General features: G+C 39.0%; 1 protein-coding gene across 3 annotated transcripts in view; it reads left to right on the plus strand.

Annotated features, from left to right (window-relative positions):
• The window catches only part of BIVM (basic, immunoglobulin-like variable motif containing), a 46,182-nt gene that overhangs the window by 11,932 nt on the left and 18,753 nt on the right, over positions 1 to 15,497 (plus strand). For all 3 annotated transcript variants that reach the window (XM_010810963.4, NM_001206453.2, XM_059892060.1), the window contains 4 exon segments: positions 1,839 to 1,965; positions 5,503 to 5,598; positions 6,098 to 6,202; positions 6,416 to 6,510. In XM_010810963.4, coding sequence (XP_010809265.1) covers positions 5,585 to 5,598; positions 6,098 to 6,202; positions 6,416 to 6,510 — 214 coding nt within the window. In that variant the 5' untranslated portion in view covers positions 1,839 to 1,965; positions 5,503 to 5,584.

The following is a 15,497-nucleotide window of genomic DNA, read 5'->3' on the forward strand; positions in this document are numbered from 1 at the left end:
TCTATCCTCTTGATGCAAAACTTTTGTGTGTAAGTATTAAATGCTCTAAAATTGCTCACCAAGTACTGTTTTGGGGCTTCCCTGGTGGCTCTGATGGAAAAGAATCTGCTTGCAATGTGGAAGACCCAGGTTCGATTACTGGGTCTGGAAGATCCTCTGGGGGAGGAAATTGCATATCACTCCAGTATCTTGCCTGGAGAATCCCATGGACAGAGGAGCCTGGTGGGCTACAGTCCCTGGGGTCACAGAGAGTCAGACACCACTGAGCAACTAACACTTTTACTTCGAGTGCTGTTTTTGCTGAAGACCATAGATATTAATACACTTTATTTTTAACTGTCATTTAATTTGAAATATTTTCCAATTTCCCTTATTATTTCTTCCTTGATAAATACCTTATTTAGAAGTACGCTATGTTATTTCCATGTATTTAGGGTTTTTCTAAGTACCAATGTCTAATTTAGTTCCATTATGGACGGAGGACATATGACCTGTCTTTTTAAATTTTATTAAAGTATAGTTGATTTACAGTATCTTGCTGTTTCAGACATACAGCTCAGTGGTTGGGTTATACATATACATATATATTTTTCAGATTCTTTCCCCTTACAAGTTATTACAAATTATTGAGTATAGTTCCCTGTGCTATACAGTGGGTCTTTATGGTTCCAGCTGGTTTCATTGTAGAGCATCTTGAATGAAGAAAAAGGATCTTCTTCTACGTTTGTTTTCTAAACATGTATCTCTATAATCTCTATTGTCTAATTTATGACTGACTCATGAAAATGAAATATTAGCTTTTATTTAATTTTTATAGCAGATTGATTTTGTTTAAAATGTAATATGTGTGAGAGGTTTTAAAGTGCACCTAGCTAGGACTTCCCTGGTGATCCGGTGGTTAAGACTTTGCGCTTCCCATGCAGAGGGCGCGGGTTGGATACCTGGTCAGGGAACTAAGATCCCACATGCGGTGAGATCGAAAATAAAAATAAAGATATAAAGTGCACAAAGCTATGTGAAATGTCCATGGTGTTTTAGTGAAACGAGGCTTGGATGTTAATTAATAATATTTTAATTTTTATTATTTTTTGACTGGGTGATCCACTAAACGGAAACAAAAAAGTATAAAAATCCAAGAGTGTAAAAATTCACTTTTGTCTCCCTTTGGTGAGGCTCCCAATTTTCCCTTCCCCTCCTTAGCTAACCACTGTGTTGTCTTTTGTGTCTTTTGGAGAATGCGTGTGGTGTCTGTGTGTCTGTCTGTGCACACATATATCTACTTGCACAGAAAGGAGACTTTGTTTCCCATTCTGGCTCCTGGTGCTAAAGTTGCATTTTAATAATGTACTTGTATGCATCATTCTTAATTCACTTTGTGGTCTCTGGAGGCCTGGAGCTATTTTTAAACATCACATCATCAGATTATTGGATCTGCTGCTTTTACTTTCTCAGCAGAGTAACGTTAATGTGGTTTTATTGTTTTATAGAAAGGATTCATTTTCTGGAAATTGGTCTCGTTAAATATTTTACCATTGCTAATTTGGTTTTCTAAATGTGGCTAAGCATTTTGTGATTGATTCTTTTGCTAGCTAAGTGACTAGCCCAAGGATTAAAACATAACAACCTGATAGGAAATAACATTCATGGTTCTTTAAATGTATTTTTATTCTCTATCCCTTTCTTTAAGGCAGAGGGTATTCTTGAAGATACATACAGTTTTGAATATGTTTGTGAATAGCATTTTTAGACCTAGCTACTTTGATATTTGTTGCATAATTAGTTGTATTGTTTTGGGAGCTTACTTCATCTTACCTCATTTTTATACTCTTGTGTTCCAGGCAATGGAAAGAAGCAAGTTTCTAAGAAAAAAACTTCAGATAAGAAAGGAAGACATCAAAGGGAGTGGCCTCAGTATTCTCCTCTTGAAGATATTAAGCAGCGGAAAGTATTAGACCTCAGACGATGGTAACTGCTAAAAATTGACCTTTTTTGCCTAATCACAGTACCACTGTCATACCTAATGTAGTTAACAAATATTTCCTTAGTATCTCATTTTTGGGCTTCCCTGGTAAAGTGGTAAAGAATCCACGTGCCAACGTAGGAGATGCGCATCAGGAAGATCCCCTGGACAAGGAAATGGTAACCCAGTCCAGAATTCTTCCCTGGAAAATACCATGGACAGAGGAGCCTGGAGGGCTCCAGTTCATGGGGTCCTAAAGAGTCGGACACGACTGAGCTACTGAGCACACACAGCGGTCCTTGTAAACTGGAAGTTAGATGTAAAGACATGATTAGATTCTGGTTGAATACTTGGGGGCAAGAACACTGTCTTGGTGACCTTGTGTCCTTCATACTGTATCCCATCAGAAAGTATGTGGAGTCTGCTCATTCGGGATTCGAGCTTCTAAGAGTGATCCCTGGAATAAGGGGGCCACAGCCTCAGCCACACTGTCAGGTCCCTTTCTTCCCTTTGCCGCCATCAGGTCTTTACACTGTTGACAGTGGCTTTGAGCTAACATCTAGACAGCCATCAACTTTTCACCTAGTGGTTTTAACCAAACCCACTGATGACCCCTGCCTGAATCCTGTTATAAAATGGTGATTTTTCAAAATTCTCTCATTTCTTCTGCCTTTACTAACTGCTGCTGCTGCTAAGTCACTTCAGTCGTGTCCGACTCTGTGCGACCCCATGGACGGCAGCCTACCAGGCTCCTCCGCCCATGGGATTTTCCAGGCAAGAGTACTGGAGTGGGGTGCCATTGCCTTCTCCGGCCTTTACTAACTGGCATTCCTTTAATGAGAAGATCTTCCACTTAGCAGCTGGGGCTATTTGGCGGCCATAACATAGAGTTCCTATTCTAAAGAAAAGGGTGTTTAAGTCATGATAGTTTTTAGGTACTGCTAACCTGTGATTTGAGGTTTTAAAAATTCTTTTGTGTGATGTTTTAGAAATATTAGATTTCTTTCTCTTATTCTATAAATATTTCTATAAATATTAGATGCTTTGCTGTGGGCTGAGTACAGAGAGGCAGAAAACAGGACTTTATTCTCCAATCTAGTTGAGAAGAGACAAAAATGTAAAATATCTCAGGAACTTGGTCAGATGGTAGGTGGGAATAAACAACCAACATGAGAGGAGGTGATGATCACTGAAATGCTTCACCGAGAAGCTGGGGCTTAAGAAAGGAAAACGAGGGGGTAGAGGGTCTAAAGGTCTTTGAATGGATGGTAGGAAAGTGTCTGGCAGGTTGGTAATGAGGAGTAGACTGGTCTGTCTGAAGTGAGGTTCAGAGCAGCTAAGAAACTTACCCAAGATCACATGGCAAATACGTGATTGAAACTGAAGAGAATTGGACTCCAGAGTCCTTGTTCTTTCTTTATAACACCTTTCAAAGTCTATTTCCTGGATGTCAGGTTAAGGATTTCGAACTTTTTTCCGGGGTAGAGATAATCCACTGATGCTTTCTTAACAAAAGCATATTTTACAAAGATAAACTGGTAGACTGTATTGAAGAAGCGACACAGATAAAAAACATTAATTTTAGTTTCTTTGGAGTGAGGTTTTATGCATTTTGTTCTGAATCCCTTTGACTTAGGATTTGTTATAACCACATATATGAGTAATTATTCTTAATAGTGTAACATGTAAGGCCATAAAGATTTGGATGAGGAAAGATAGATGTGAGAAATAATCTAAGGGGAAAAATTACCTGGATGACAAGTGTATTTCCTGGAGAATGTTACAAGGTTAGAGATGGAATGGAAAGACCCACAGAATGTCAGTAAAAGTTTTAAGCTGGTCATGAACAAGACTGGTAAACAAGTTTGGACTGATGAAGAAGTATGAAAAATCTTAACTGTCCCTAAGCTTGAGGATTTAGTGTATAAGATGGAGGAGGGAGATTGAACCATGAGAGTAAGGTCTTTTTACTCCACTCCTTCCCTCAAACCCATGAAAACAATAACAAGAAAATGAAAAACAGGAAATCCTCTATCTTCCCTGAAACAAAGAAATAGCAACATCCCCAAACCGTCAGCTCTAATACATAGTCATCAGATCCCATACATTCTGTATTAACAGAGAGGAGATACTGAGACCTCATAGACTACTGCTGGCCTCGAACAATGCAGGTTGCTCTACATTTCAGGTGACAGCCCCGAACCATTTGGTGACTCTGTTAAATCTAGGGTTATGAGCCGTGGATTGAGAGGGGAAGAATCTGAGTTCTTTCAGGAGGTCCAGGTCAGCACTACAGAAATGCAGGGAGGATTGCAGGGGAAGACACTGTGCTGATTACTACCTGATTATCTTACCCCCTGTATGCCAGCTGAGGACACTGCCTCTAGGGATTTACAGGAAAGGTGGTACTTACAGGAGGGCAGCACAGGCCACACACTTCCTGATTTCAAAACTTATTACAGAGCTACAATAACCAAGATGGTGTGGTACCAGCATAAACACAGACATAGATCAATGGAACAGAATTGAGCTTAGAAATAAACATTCACACAAATAGGCAAATAATCTTCTGCAAGGGTGTCGAGACCACAAGATGGGGAAAGGACAATCTCTTTGGAAAAGAGTGCTGTGATATCCATGTGCAAAAGAATGAAACTGGACCCTTACTTCACATCATACACAAAAATTAACTCAAAATTGGTTAAAGACCTAAATGTAAGACCTAAAGCTATAAGATCCTAGAACATAGGGGACGATCTTCATGACTTTGGATTTGGCAGTGATTTCTGGAGTATGACACGAAAAGCACAGGTAGCAAAAGCAAAAATAGACAAATGGGACTACGTCAAACTTAAACAGTGCTGTGCACCAAAGGAAACAATCAACAAAGTGAAAAGGGAGCCTACAAGCTGGGGGAAGACGTTTGCAGATCATGTATCTGATAGGGGATTGATATCCAGACAATATAAAGAATTCTTACAGCTAAAGTTGCTAACAGTCATACACGTAGCTCAACTAGGAGTTTGCACTGAAATTTTAGGAGCTGGCATCTAAATATATATATCTGTAATTTTTTTCCATTCATTTGGGTAACATTCAGTTTAACTAGTCATACTTAGCCATCATTCTTAAAAAGCATGATTTATTGTTATGCATTTACAATGCATGCATGCTCAGTCATGTCGCACTCTTTGCAACTCTATGGACTAAAGCCCTTCAGGCCTCTCTGTCCATGCGATTTTCCAGGCAAGGATACTGGAGTGGGTTACCAATTCCTCTGCCAGATCTTCCCGACCCAGGGACTGAACGTGCATCTCTTGAGCTGCTGCACTGCCCGGAGTGTTCTTTACCATTTGAGCCAGTTATGCATTTATAATGTGTTTAACAAATATGAAAATACTTTAAATGAATGAATATTTAACATTGGTTTGAATGATCAAACTTTTCATTATGCTAACATGCTCAGTTGCCATGAGTGTTCTGTTTTTATATGCGTATTTTGTGTTTATTCAAGTGAAGAAAACAGTCTTTTACTTTTTCAGGTACTGCATAAGCCGACCGCAATATAAGACTTCTTGTGGCATCTCCTCATTAGTTTCTTGTTGGAATTTCTTGTATAGCACAATGGGAGCTGGAAAGTAAGTTTGATAAGCTATCTCTAAACTCCAAATTCAGAAGTTCTTTGGTGTTGCTTTTGCTATAATGGGAGATTTTGAAATATGGAATAATGAAAGATTTTTTAAAATATTCTTTAAAAAAAATGTATTTATTGATTGATTGCATCGGGTCTTAGTTGCGATGCACAGACTTAGTTGTCCTGCAGAATGTGGGATCTTAGTTCCCTGACCAGGGATCGAACTCACATCCCCTGCATTGCAGGTGGATTCTTAACCACTGGACTGCCAGGGAAGTCCCTATAATGGGAGATTTTTAAGAACAGATTTTTTAGAAATTGGGGGAAAACTGCCATATTTTGTTTGAAACCTTTTAGCTAAAAATAAATGTAGGCATTGTTTTTGATAAGATAAAAATTTTAAATGTTAATAAAACTGTTTGCAAATGAGACAGTAACATTGAGACAGGTTGCATTTGCATATGATGGAAATTGTCAAATGAAAAGCCATATTTCTTTTGTAGTCTTCCACCCATCACCCAGGAAGAAGCTTTACATATTTTGGGCTTTCAGCCTCCATTTGAAGATATTAGGTTCGGCCCCTTCACTGGAAATACGACACTTATGAGGTATGAAGCCTGTGTTTAGAGGAAGACCTTATTTCTAGTTCTGCAAAATAATAATTCTGTAGGTGTGCATTGATAGTAAACCATGTATCTGACTGTTCAAACCCAACTTCTGATAGATACGCCAGGCTTGGGCTCTGCCCGAGTTTTACTGAAATTGGAATAGCACTTTCTTTGGAATTGTTGCTATGAGTGAGTGTTCTTGTTATTTTTCAGGTGGTTTAGACAAATTAACGACCACTTCCGTGTAAAAGGATGCTCATATGTTCTATATAAGCCTCATGGGAAGAATAAAACAGCTGGAGAAACTGGTAAGTAAATACATAGAAGATTTACACACACACACACACACACACAGGTATATGCTTTAGGATTTATCTCAAAGATTGGTTTTGATTCATGAGATATGCTGTAAACTCAAAATACAGTCTATCACTCTATCTAAGAGGAAATCATAATAGATAATATTAATATAGGGTACTTTTCAATGTACAGCTTAATATTTTTTAGTTCTTTCCCTCTTTGAATGTAGAACTTTAAAAATTTTATGGCATGTCATAAACACTGCTTTAGCACGGTGTGTTTTTTGGGCCCATGGGGTGTGTGTGTGAGAGAGAGGGAGAGAGAGAGCTTGCTGCTACTAAAATCCTTTCAGGAAGCAGCATGGAATTTGCACTTCCTCTTTCTGAAAGGGAATGCAAGGATTTTAGAATATTTGTTGTTAGAGTGGCATAAAAATATATAACAACAGGACAATGAACTGTGAAAGTGACACAGTTCTGTTATAAAAGGGTCTTGGTTGTTACAGAGAATAATGCAGTCGATTCGAAGGATTGTGTTAGTTACGTGCTAGTTAAATAATTTGAATTATTTGAACATTTCCATTTTTAAAATTTCACAATCACCTTTTGAATTTATGATCAGAAACCTGCAACACAGTGTTAGAGAAAATGTTCTTCCGACACTTGCCAAAAGGGTAAGGAAGACTATTGAAGACTGTTGTAATGGGGAACTGGGTCATGGGAGAGCAATCGGGCTCAACCTGAAACAACAAACCAACTCTCAAAGCGAGGGTTCCATGGATGGAAGGTTATTAAGAAGAGACATCAAGGGTCCTTGCTGAACCAGTCTAACAGGTCTTATCTCAGGCAGTCTAAGGGTTGGGCTTTAAGAGTGAAGGATAAGGACCTTGATCTGGTATCCGGGTGGGGGATTCTCTCAAGTGACTTTGGCAGAATTTTCGCTAAAACTGGATTCAGCCAGAATGGACACAGAATCCCAAGGTCCAAGCCTAGCTGAGAAGGTTCAGTGATGCCTTACTTGAGGTAGGATATACGTGGGCTCCAAGTTGGGGAATTTACAGTCAGCCTCCTCTTTGCATTTCTTTTTTTTTCATTTTTAAATTTTATTTTATTTTTTAACTTTACAATATTGTATTGGTTTTGCCATATATCAACATGAATCCGCCACAGGTATACATGTGTTCCCCATCCTGAACCCTCCTCCCTCCCCATACCATCCCTCTGGGTCGTCCCAGTGCACCAGCCCCAAGCATCCAGTATCGTGCATTGAACCTGGACTGGCGACTCATTTCATATATGATATTATACATGTTTCAATGCCATTCTCCCAAATCATCCCACCCTCTCCCTCTCCCACAGAGTCCAAAAGACTGTTCTATACCTCAGTGTCTCTTTTGCTGTCTCGCATACAGGATTATTGTTACCATCTTTCTAAATTCCATGTATATGCGTTAGTATACTGTATTTGTGTTTTTCTTTCTGGCTTACTTCACTCTGTATAATAGGCTCCAGTTTCATCCACCTCATTAGAACTGATTCAAATGTATTCTTTTTAATGGCTGTGTATTACTTCATTGTGTATATCTACCACAGCTTTCTTATCCATGCATCTGCTCTTGGACATCTAAGTTGCTTCCATGTCCTGGCTATTATAAACAGTGCTGCGATGAACATTGGGGTACACGTGTCTCTTTCCCTTCTGGTTTCCTCAGTGTGTATGCCCAGCAGTGGGATTGCTGGATCATAAGGCAGTTCTATTTCCAGTTTTTTAAGGAATCTCCACACTGTTCTCCATAGTGGCTGTACTAGTTTGCATTCCTACCAACAGTGTAAGAGGGTTCCCTTTCCTCCACACCCTCTCCAGCATTTATTATTTGTAGACTTTTGGATCGCAGCCATTCTGACTGGTGTGAAATGGTACCTCATAGTGGTTTTGATTTGCATTTCTCTGATAATGAGTGATGTTGAGCATCTTTTCATGTGTTTGTTAGCCATCTGTATGTCTTCTTTGGAGATATGTCTATTTAGTTCTTTGGCCCATTTTTTTATTGGGTCATTTATTTTTCTGGAATTGAGGTGTAGGAGTTGCTTGTATATTTTTGAGATTAGTTGTTTGTCAGTTGCTTCATTTGCTATTATTTTCTCCCATTCTGAAGGCTGTCTTTTCACCTTGCTTATAGTTTCCTTTGATGTGCAGAAGCTTTTAAGTTTAATTAGGTCCCATTTGTTTATTTTTGCTTTTATTTCCAATATTCTGGGAGGTGGGTCATAGAGGATCCTGCTGTGATGTATGTCAGAGAGTGTTTTGCCTATGTTCTCCTCTAGGAGTTTTATAGTTTCTGGTCTTACGTTGAGATCTTTACTCCATTTTGAGTTTATTTTTGTGTATGGTGTTAGAAAGTGTTCTAGTTTCATTCTTTTACAAGTGGTTGACCAGTTTTCCCAGCACCACTTGTTAAAGAGATTGTCTTTAATCCATTGTATATTCTTGCCTCCTTTGTCAAAGATAAGGTGTCCATATGTGTGTGGATTTATCTCTGGGCTTTTTGTTTTGTTCCACTGATCTATATTTCTGTCTCTGTGCCAGTACCATACTGTCTTGATGACTGTGGCTTTGTAGTAGAGCCTGAAGTCAGGCAGATTGATTCCTCCAGTTCCATTCTTCTTTCTCAAGATCGCTTTGGCTATTCGAGGTTTTTTGTATTTCCATACGAATTGTGAAATTATTTGTTCTAGCTCTGTGAAGAATACCATTGGTAGCTTGATAGGGATTGCATTGAATCTATAAATTGCTTTGGGTAGTATACTCATTTTCATTTCTTGACATCAGAGACAGCTGGGCACCCGTTGAGGAGTTTACACCCAACAAGAAACAGGATAAACAGCCAGTCTTTGTCCCTTACCTCAAGGGCATAATCATGGCCAGGACAAAGAAAGGAAAAAACTGTCTGATAAGGGAGACACTACCCAGGCTTCAGCAATATGTGAACCATGAACTTCCTGGTGTTCAAGCTGGTTTTAGAAAAGGTAGAGGAACCAGAGATCAAATTGCCAACATCCGCTGGATCATGGAAAAAGCAAGAGAATTCCAGAAAAACATCTATTTCTGCTTTATTGACTATGCCAAAGCCTTTGACTGTGTGGATCACAATAAACTGTAGAAAATTCTGAAAGAGATGGGAATACCAGACCACCTGATCTGTCTTTTGAGAAATCTATATGCAGGTCAGGAAGCAACAGTTAGAACTGGACATGGAACAACAGACTGGTTCCAAATAGGAAAAGGAGTATGTCAAGGCTGTATATTGTCACCCTGCTTATTTAACTTCTATGCAGAGTACATCATGAGAAACGCTGGGCTGGAAGAAGCACAAGCTGGAATCAAGATTGCCGGGAGAAATATCAATAACCTCAGATATGCAGATGACACCACCCTTATGGCAGAAAGTGAAGAGGAACTAAAAAGCCTCTTGGGCGCGGCGTGGGCTGCATCCCTGAGAGTAAGAATCTGGCCTGAATACCCTGAGCGCTATCTGAGTGAAATAATTTGGGCTAGCAAACCAGACTGTGGGATACCTACCACGCGAAAAGCCAGCCCTAACCTAAGACCGCCAGGCCCGCGCACGGAACAAAGGACTGAACAGAGATAGCCGGCTGCAGACCTTCCCCCTCCGGTGACAGGCAGCCAGAGCCGGAAGGGGGCAATCGCAGCCCCAGAGAGACATTATCTATAAAACTGTAAGCAGGCTTCTTTGCTAACTAAAACTTCTTGGGGGTCTGGACGGTCAACATCTGCCTGAGAAGGTGCGCCGGTTTTACATCCAGATAACCGAGTGGCGGGGAGGCGATAAGTCGCAGCATTGGCGCTCGCCTGGGAAGAGCAAATTGGCGCTCGGACCTGGGAAGAGCACAAAACGCAGACCCAACTGAGTCTGCGCCTCTGAGGACTACCCGAGTGCCTGAACCTGAGCGGCTTGGACCTGGGAGGTGCATGCAGCCCAGGGCCAGCCTCGGATTGTTCCCGGCGGAACAACCTAGAGTCCGAGCAGTGTGGACAGGGAGGCTACACGCGCCGTGAGCGGGGGCAGACCCAGCGTGGCTGAGGCACTGCGAGCCCACGCCAGTGTTATTTGTTTGCAGCATCCCTCCCTCCCTCCCCACAGCGCGACTGAACAAGTAAGCCTAAAAAAAAAAAAAAAAAAAAGTGTCCTCCACCGTGCCCTTTGAGTCAGGGCGGAAACCAGATACTGAAGAGACTAGCAAACAGAAGAAGATATAACAGAGGGAAACGCCTTGGAAGCTACAGGCAATAGATCAAAACCCTGTGGTTACTACGGACTACATAGGAAGGGGCCTATAGATCTTGAGAAATATAAATCTGACCAAGGAACTAGCCAAAAATGAACTGAACCCACAACACCCACAAAAAAAAAAAAACAAAAAAGTCCTAGATATATTTTTAGTATTTTTACGATCATTCTTTCTTTTTTTTTTAATTAAAAAAAAAAAAAAATTTTAAGTCCTCTATTGTTCCTTTAATTTTCACCTTTATATCCTATTACTTTGCAAAAAAAAAAAAAAAAAAGACCTATTTTTTTCTTCTTCAGCAAACTTCATATATATATATTTTATAATTTTTTGACCTTGTTTTTTTTTGTTTGTTTTTGTTTTTTTCTTCTTTTCTTTAACATTGTATTTTTGAAATTCTAAACTCTACTCTAGATTTTTAATTTTCGCTTTTTGGTATATGTTATCAATTTTGTACCTATAGTTTTTTTTTTATATAATTTCTGTGACTTTTTTTTTTTTTTTTCTTCTTCTCTGTTTCTTTCTCTTCTTCTTTTATATAACATTGTATATCTGAAATTCCAAACTTTACTCTAGATTTTTAATTTATGCTTTTTGGTATTTGATATCAATTTTGTACCTGTATTTTCTTTATAATTTTTGTGACATTGTTCATATTTGTTTGTTTGTTTTCTCTCTTTATTTTTCTTCTTCTTCTCTCTTTTTTTTTTTTTAACATTGTATTTTTGAAATTCCAAACTCTACTCTAGATTTTTAATTTTCGCTTTCTGGTATTAGTTATCAATTTTGTACCTGTACTTTCTCTATAATTTTCACGACCTTGTTTGTTTTTGTTTGTTCGTTCTTTCTCTCTTTCTTTTCCTTCTTCTTTTCTTTAACATCGTATTTTTGAAATTCCAAACTCTACTCTAGATTTTTAATTTTTGCTTTTATGTATTTGTTACCAATTTTGTACCTATAAGGACCCAATCTTCAGGACCCATTTTTCACTAGGGAGTGAGATTACTGGCTTGACTGCTCTCTCTCCCTTTGGACCCTCCTTTTTCTCCACCAGGTCGCCTGTGTCTCCTCCCTAACCCCTCTCTACTCTACCCAACTCTGTGAATTTCTGTGTGTTCCAGACGGTGGAGAACACTTAGGGAACTGATTACTGGCTGGATCTGTCTCCCTCCTTTTCATTCCCCCCTTTTATCCTTCTGGCCACCTCTGTTACCTTCCTCCTTCTTCTCTTCTCTGTATAACCCCGTGAACATCTCTGAATGGTCGAGTTGTGGAGTGCACATAAGGAAGTGACTACTGGCTAGTCCACTCTCTCCACTATTGATTCACCTCATCTCATTTGGGTCACCTCTAACTCCCTCCTCCCTCTTCTCTTCTCCATGTAACCCTGTGAACCTCTCTGAGTGACCCTAACTGTAGAGAAACTTATCATCTTTAATGTAGATGTTTTATCAATGGTGCTGTATAGAAGGAGAAGTTTTGAAACTACTGTAAAAATAAGACCGATAATCAGAAGCAGGAGACTTAAGTCCAAACCCTGACTCCAGGGAACTCCTGACTCCAAGGAACATTCATTGACAGGCTCATCAAATGCCTCCATACCGACACTGAAACCAAGCACCACACAAGGGCCAATAAGTTCCAGGGCAAGACATACCAAGCAAATTCTCCAGCAACAAAGGAACACAGCCCTGAGCTTCAAGATACAGGCTGCCCAAAGTCACCCCAAAACTATAGACATCTCATAACTCATTACTGGACATTTCATTGCACTCCAGAGAGAAGAAATACAGCTCCACCCACCAGAACACCGACACAAGCTTCCCTAACCAGGAAACCTTGACAAGCCACCTGTACAAACCCACACACAGTGAGGAAACGCCACAATAAAGAGAACTCCACAAACTGCCAGAATACAGAAAGGACACCCCAAACTCAGCAATTTAAACAAGATGAAGAGACAGAGAAATACTCAGCAGATAAAGGAACAGGATAAATGCCCACCAAACCAAACAAAAGAGGAAGAGATAGGGAATCTACCTGATAAAGAATTCCGAATAATGATAGTGAAATTGATCCAAAATCTTGAAACTAAAATGGAATCACAGATAAATAGCCTGGAGACAAGGATTGAGAAGATGCAAGAAAGGTTTAACAAGGACCTAGAAGAAATAAAAAAGAGTCAATATATAATGAATAATGCAATAAGTGAAATTAAAAACACTCTGGAGGCAACAAATAGTAGAATAACAGAGGCAGAAGACAGGATTAGTGAATTAGAAGATAGAATGGTAGAAATAAATGAATCAGAGAGGATAAAAGAAAAACGAGTTAAAAGAAATGAGGACAATCTCAGAGACCTCCAGGACAATATTAAACGCTACAACATTCGAATCATAGGGGTTCCAGAAGAAGAAGACAAAAAGAAAGACCATGAGAAAATACTTGAGGAGATAATAGTGGAAAACTTCCCTAAAATGGGGAAGGAAATAATCACCCAAGTCCAAGAAACCCAGAGAGTACCAAACAGGATAAACCCAAGGAGAAACACCCCAAGACACATATTAATCAAATTAACAAAGATCAAACACAAAGAACAAATATTAAAAGCAGCAAGGGAAAAACAACAAATAACACACAAGGGAATTCCCATAAGGATAACAGCTGATCTTTCAATAGAAACTCTTCAAGCCAGGAGGGAATGGCAAGACATACTTAAAATGATGAAAGAAAATAACCTACAGCCCAGATTATTGTACCCAGCAAGGATCTCATTCAAGTATGAAGGAGAAATCAAAAGCTTTTCAGACAAGCAAAAGCTGAGAGAATTCTGCACCACCAAACCAGCTCTCCAACAAATACTAAAGGATATTCTCTAGACAGGAAACACAAAAACGGTGTATAAACTCGAACCCAAAACAATAAAGTAAATGGCAACGGGAACATACTTATCAGTAATTACCTTAAATGTAAATGGGTTGAATGCCCCAACCAAAAGACAAAGACTGGCTGAATGGATACAAAAACAAGACCCCTACGTATGTTGTCTACAAGAGACCCACCTCAAAACAGGGGACACATACAGACTGAAAGTGAAGGGCTGGAAAAAGATTTTCCATGCAAATAGGGACCAAAAGAAAGCAGGAGTAGCAATACTCATATCAGATAAAATAGACTTTAAAACAAAGGCTGTGAAAAGAGACAAAGAAGGTCACTACATAATGATCAAAGGATCAATCCAAGAAGAAGATATAACAATTATAAATATATATGCACCCAACACGGGAGCACCACAGTACGTAAGACAAATGCTAACAAGTATGAAAGGAGAAATTAACAATAACACAATAATAGTGGGAGACTTTAATACCCTACTTACACCTATGGATAGATCAACTAAACAGAAAATTAACAAGGAAACACAAACTTTAAACGATACAATAGACCAGTTAGACCTAATTGATATCTATAGGTCATTTCATCCCAAAACAATGAATTTCACCTTTTTCTCAAGTGCACATGGAACCTTCTCCAGGATAGATCACATCCTGGGCCATAAAGCTAGCCTTGGTAAATTCAAAAAAATAGAAATCATTCCAAGCATTTTTTCTGACCACAATGCAGTAAGATTAGATCTCAATTACAGGAGAAAAACTATTAAAAATTCCAACATATGGAGGCTGAACAACACGCTGCTGAATAACCAACAAATCACAGAAGAAATCAAAAAAGAAATCAAAATTTGCATAGAAACGAATGAAAATGAAAACACAACAACCCAAAACCTGTGGGACACGGTAAAAGCAGTGTTAAGGGGAAAGTTCATAGCAATACAGGCACACCTCAAGAAACAAGAAAAAAGTCAAATAAATAACCTAACTCTACACCTAAAGCAACTAGAAAAGGAAGAAATGAAGAACCCCAGGGTTAGTAGAAGGAAAGAAATCTTAAAAATTAGAGCAGAAATAAATGCAAAAGAAACAAAAGAGACCATAGCAAAAATCAACAAAACCAAAAGCCGGTTCTTTGAAAGGATAAATAAAATTGACAAACCATTAGCCAGACTCATCAAGAAACAAAGGGAGAAAAATCAAATCAACAAAATTAGAAACGAAAATGGAGAGATCACAACAGACAACACAGAAATACAAAGGATCATAAGAGACTACTATCAACAATTATATGCCAATAAAATGGACAACGTGGAAGAAATGGACAAATTCTTAGAAAAGTACAACTTTCCAAAACTGGACCAGGAAGAAATAGAAAATCTTAACAGACCCATCACAAGCATGGAAATTGAAACTGTAATCAAAAATCTTCCAGCAAACAAAAGCCCCGGTCCAGACGGCTTCACAGCTGAATTCTACTAAAAATTTAGAGAAGAGCTAACACCTATCCTGCTCAAACTCTTCCAGAAAATTGCAGAGGAAGGTAAACTTCCAAACTCATTCTATGAGGCCACCATCACCCTAATACCAAAACCTGACAAAGATCCCACAAAAAAAGAAAACTACAGGCCAATATCACTGATGAACATAGATGCAAAAATCCTTAACAAAATTCTAGCAATCAGAATCCAACAACACATTAAAAAGATCATACACCATGATCAAGTGGGCTTTATCCCAGGGATGCAAGGATTCTTCAATATCCGCAAATCAATCAATGTAATACACCACATTAAC

The sequence above is a fragment of the Bos taurus genome, chromosome 12 (genome assembly GCF_002263795.3).
Source record: "Bos taurus isolate L1 Dominette 01449 registration number 42190680 breed Hereford chromosome 12, ARS-UCD2.0, whole genome shotgun sequence".
Lineage (NCBI taxonomy): Eukaryota > Metazoa > Chordata > Mammalia > Artiodactyla > Bovidae > Bos > Bos taurus.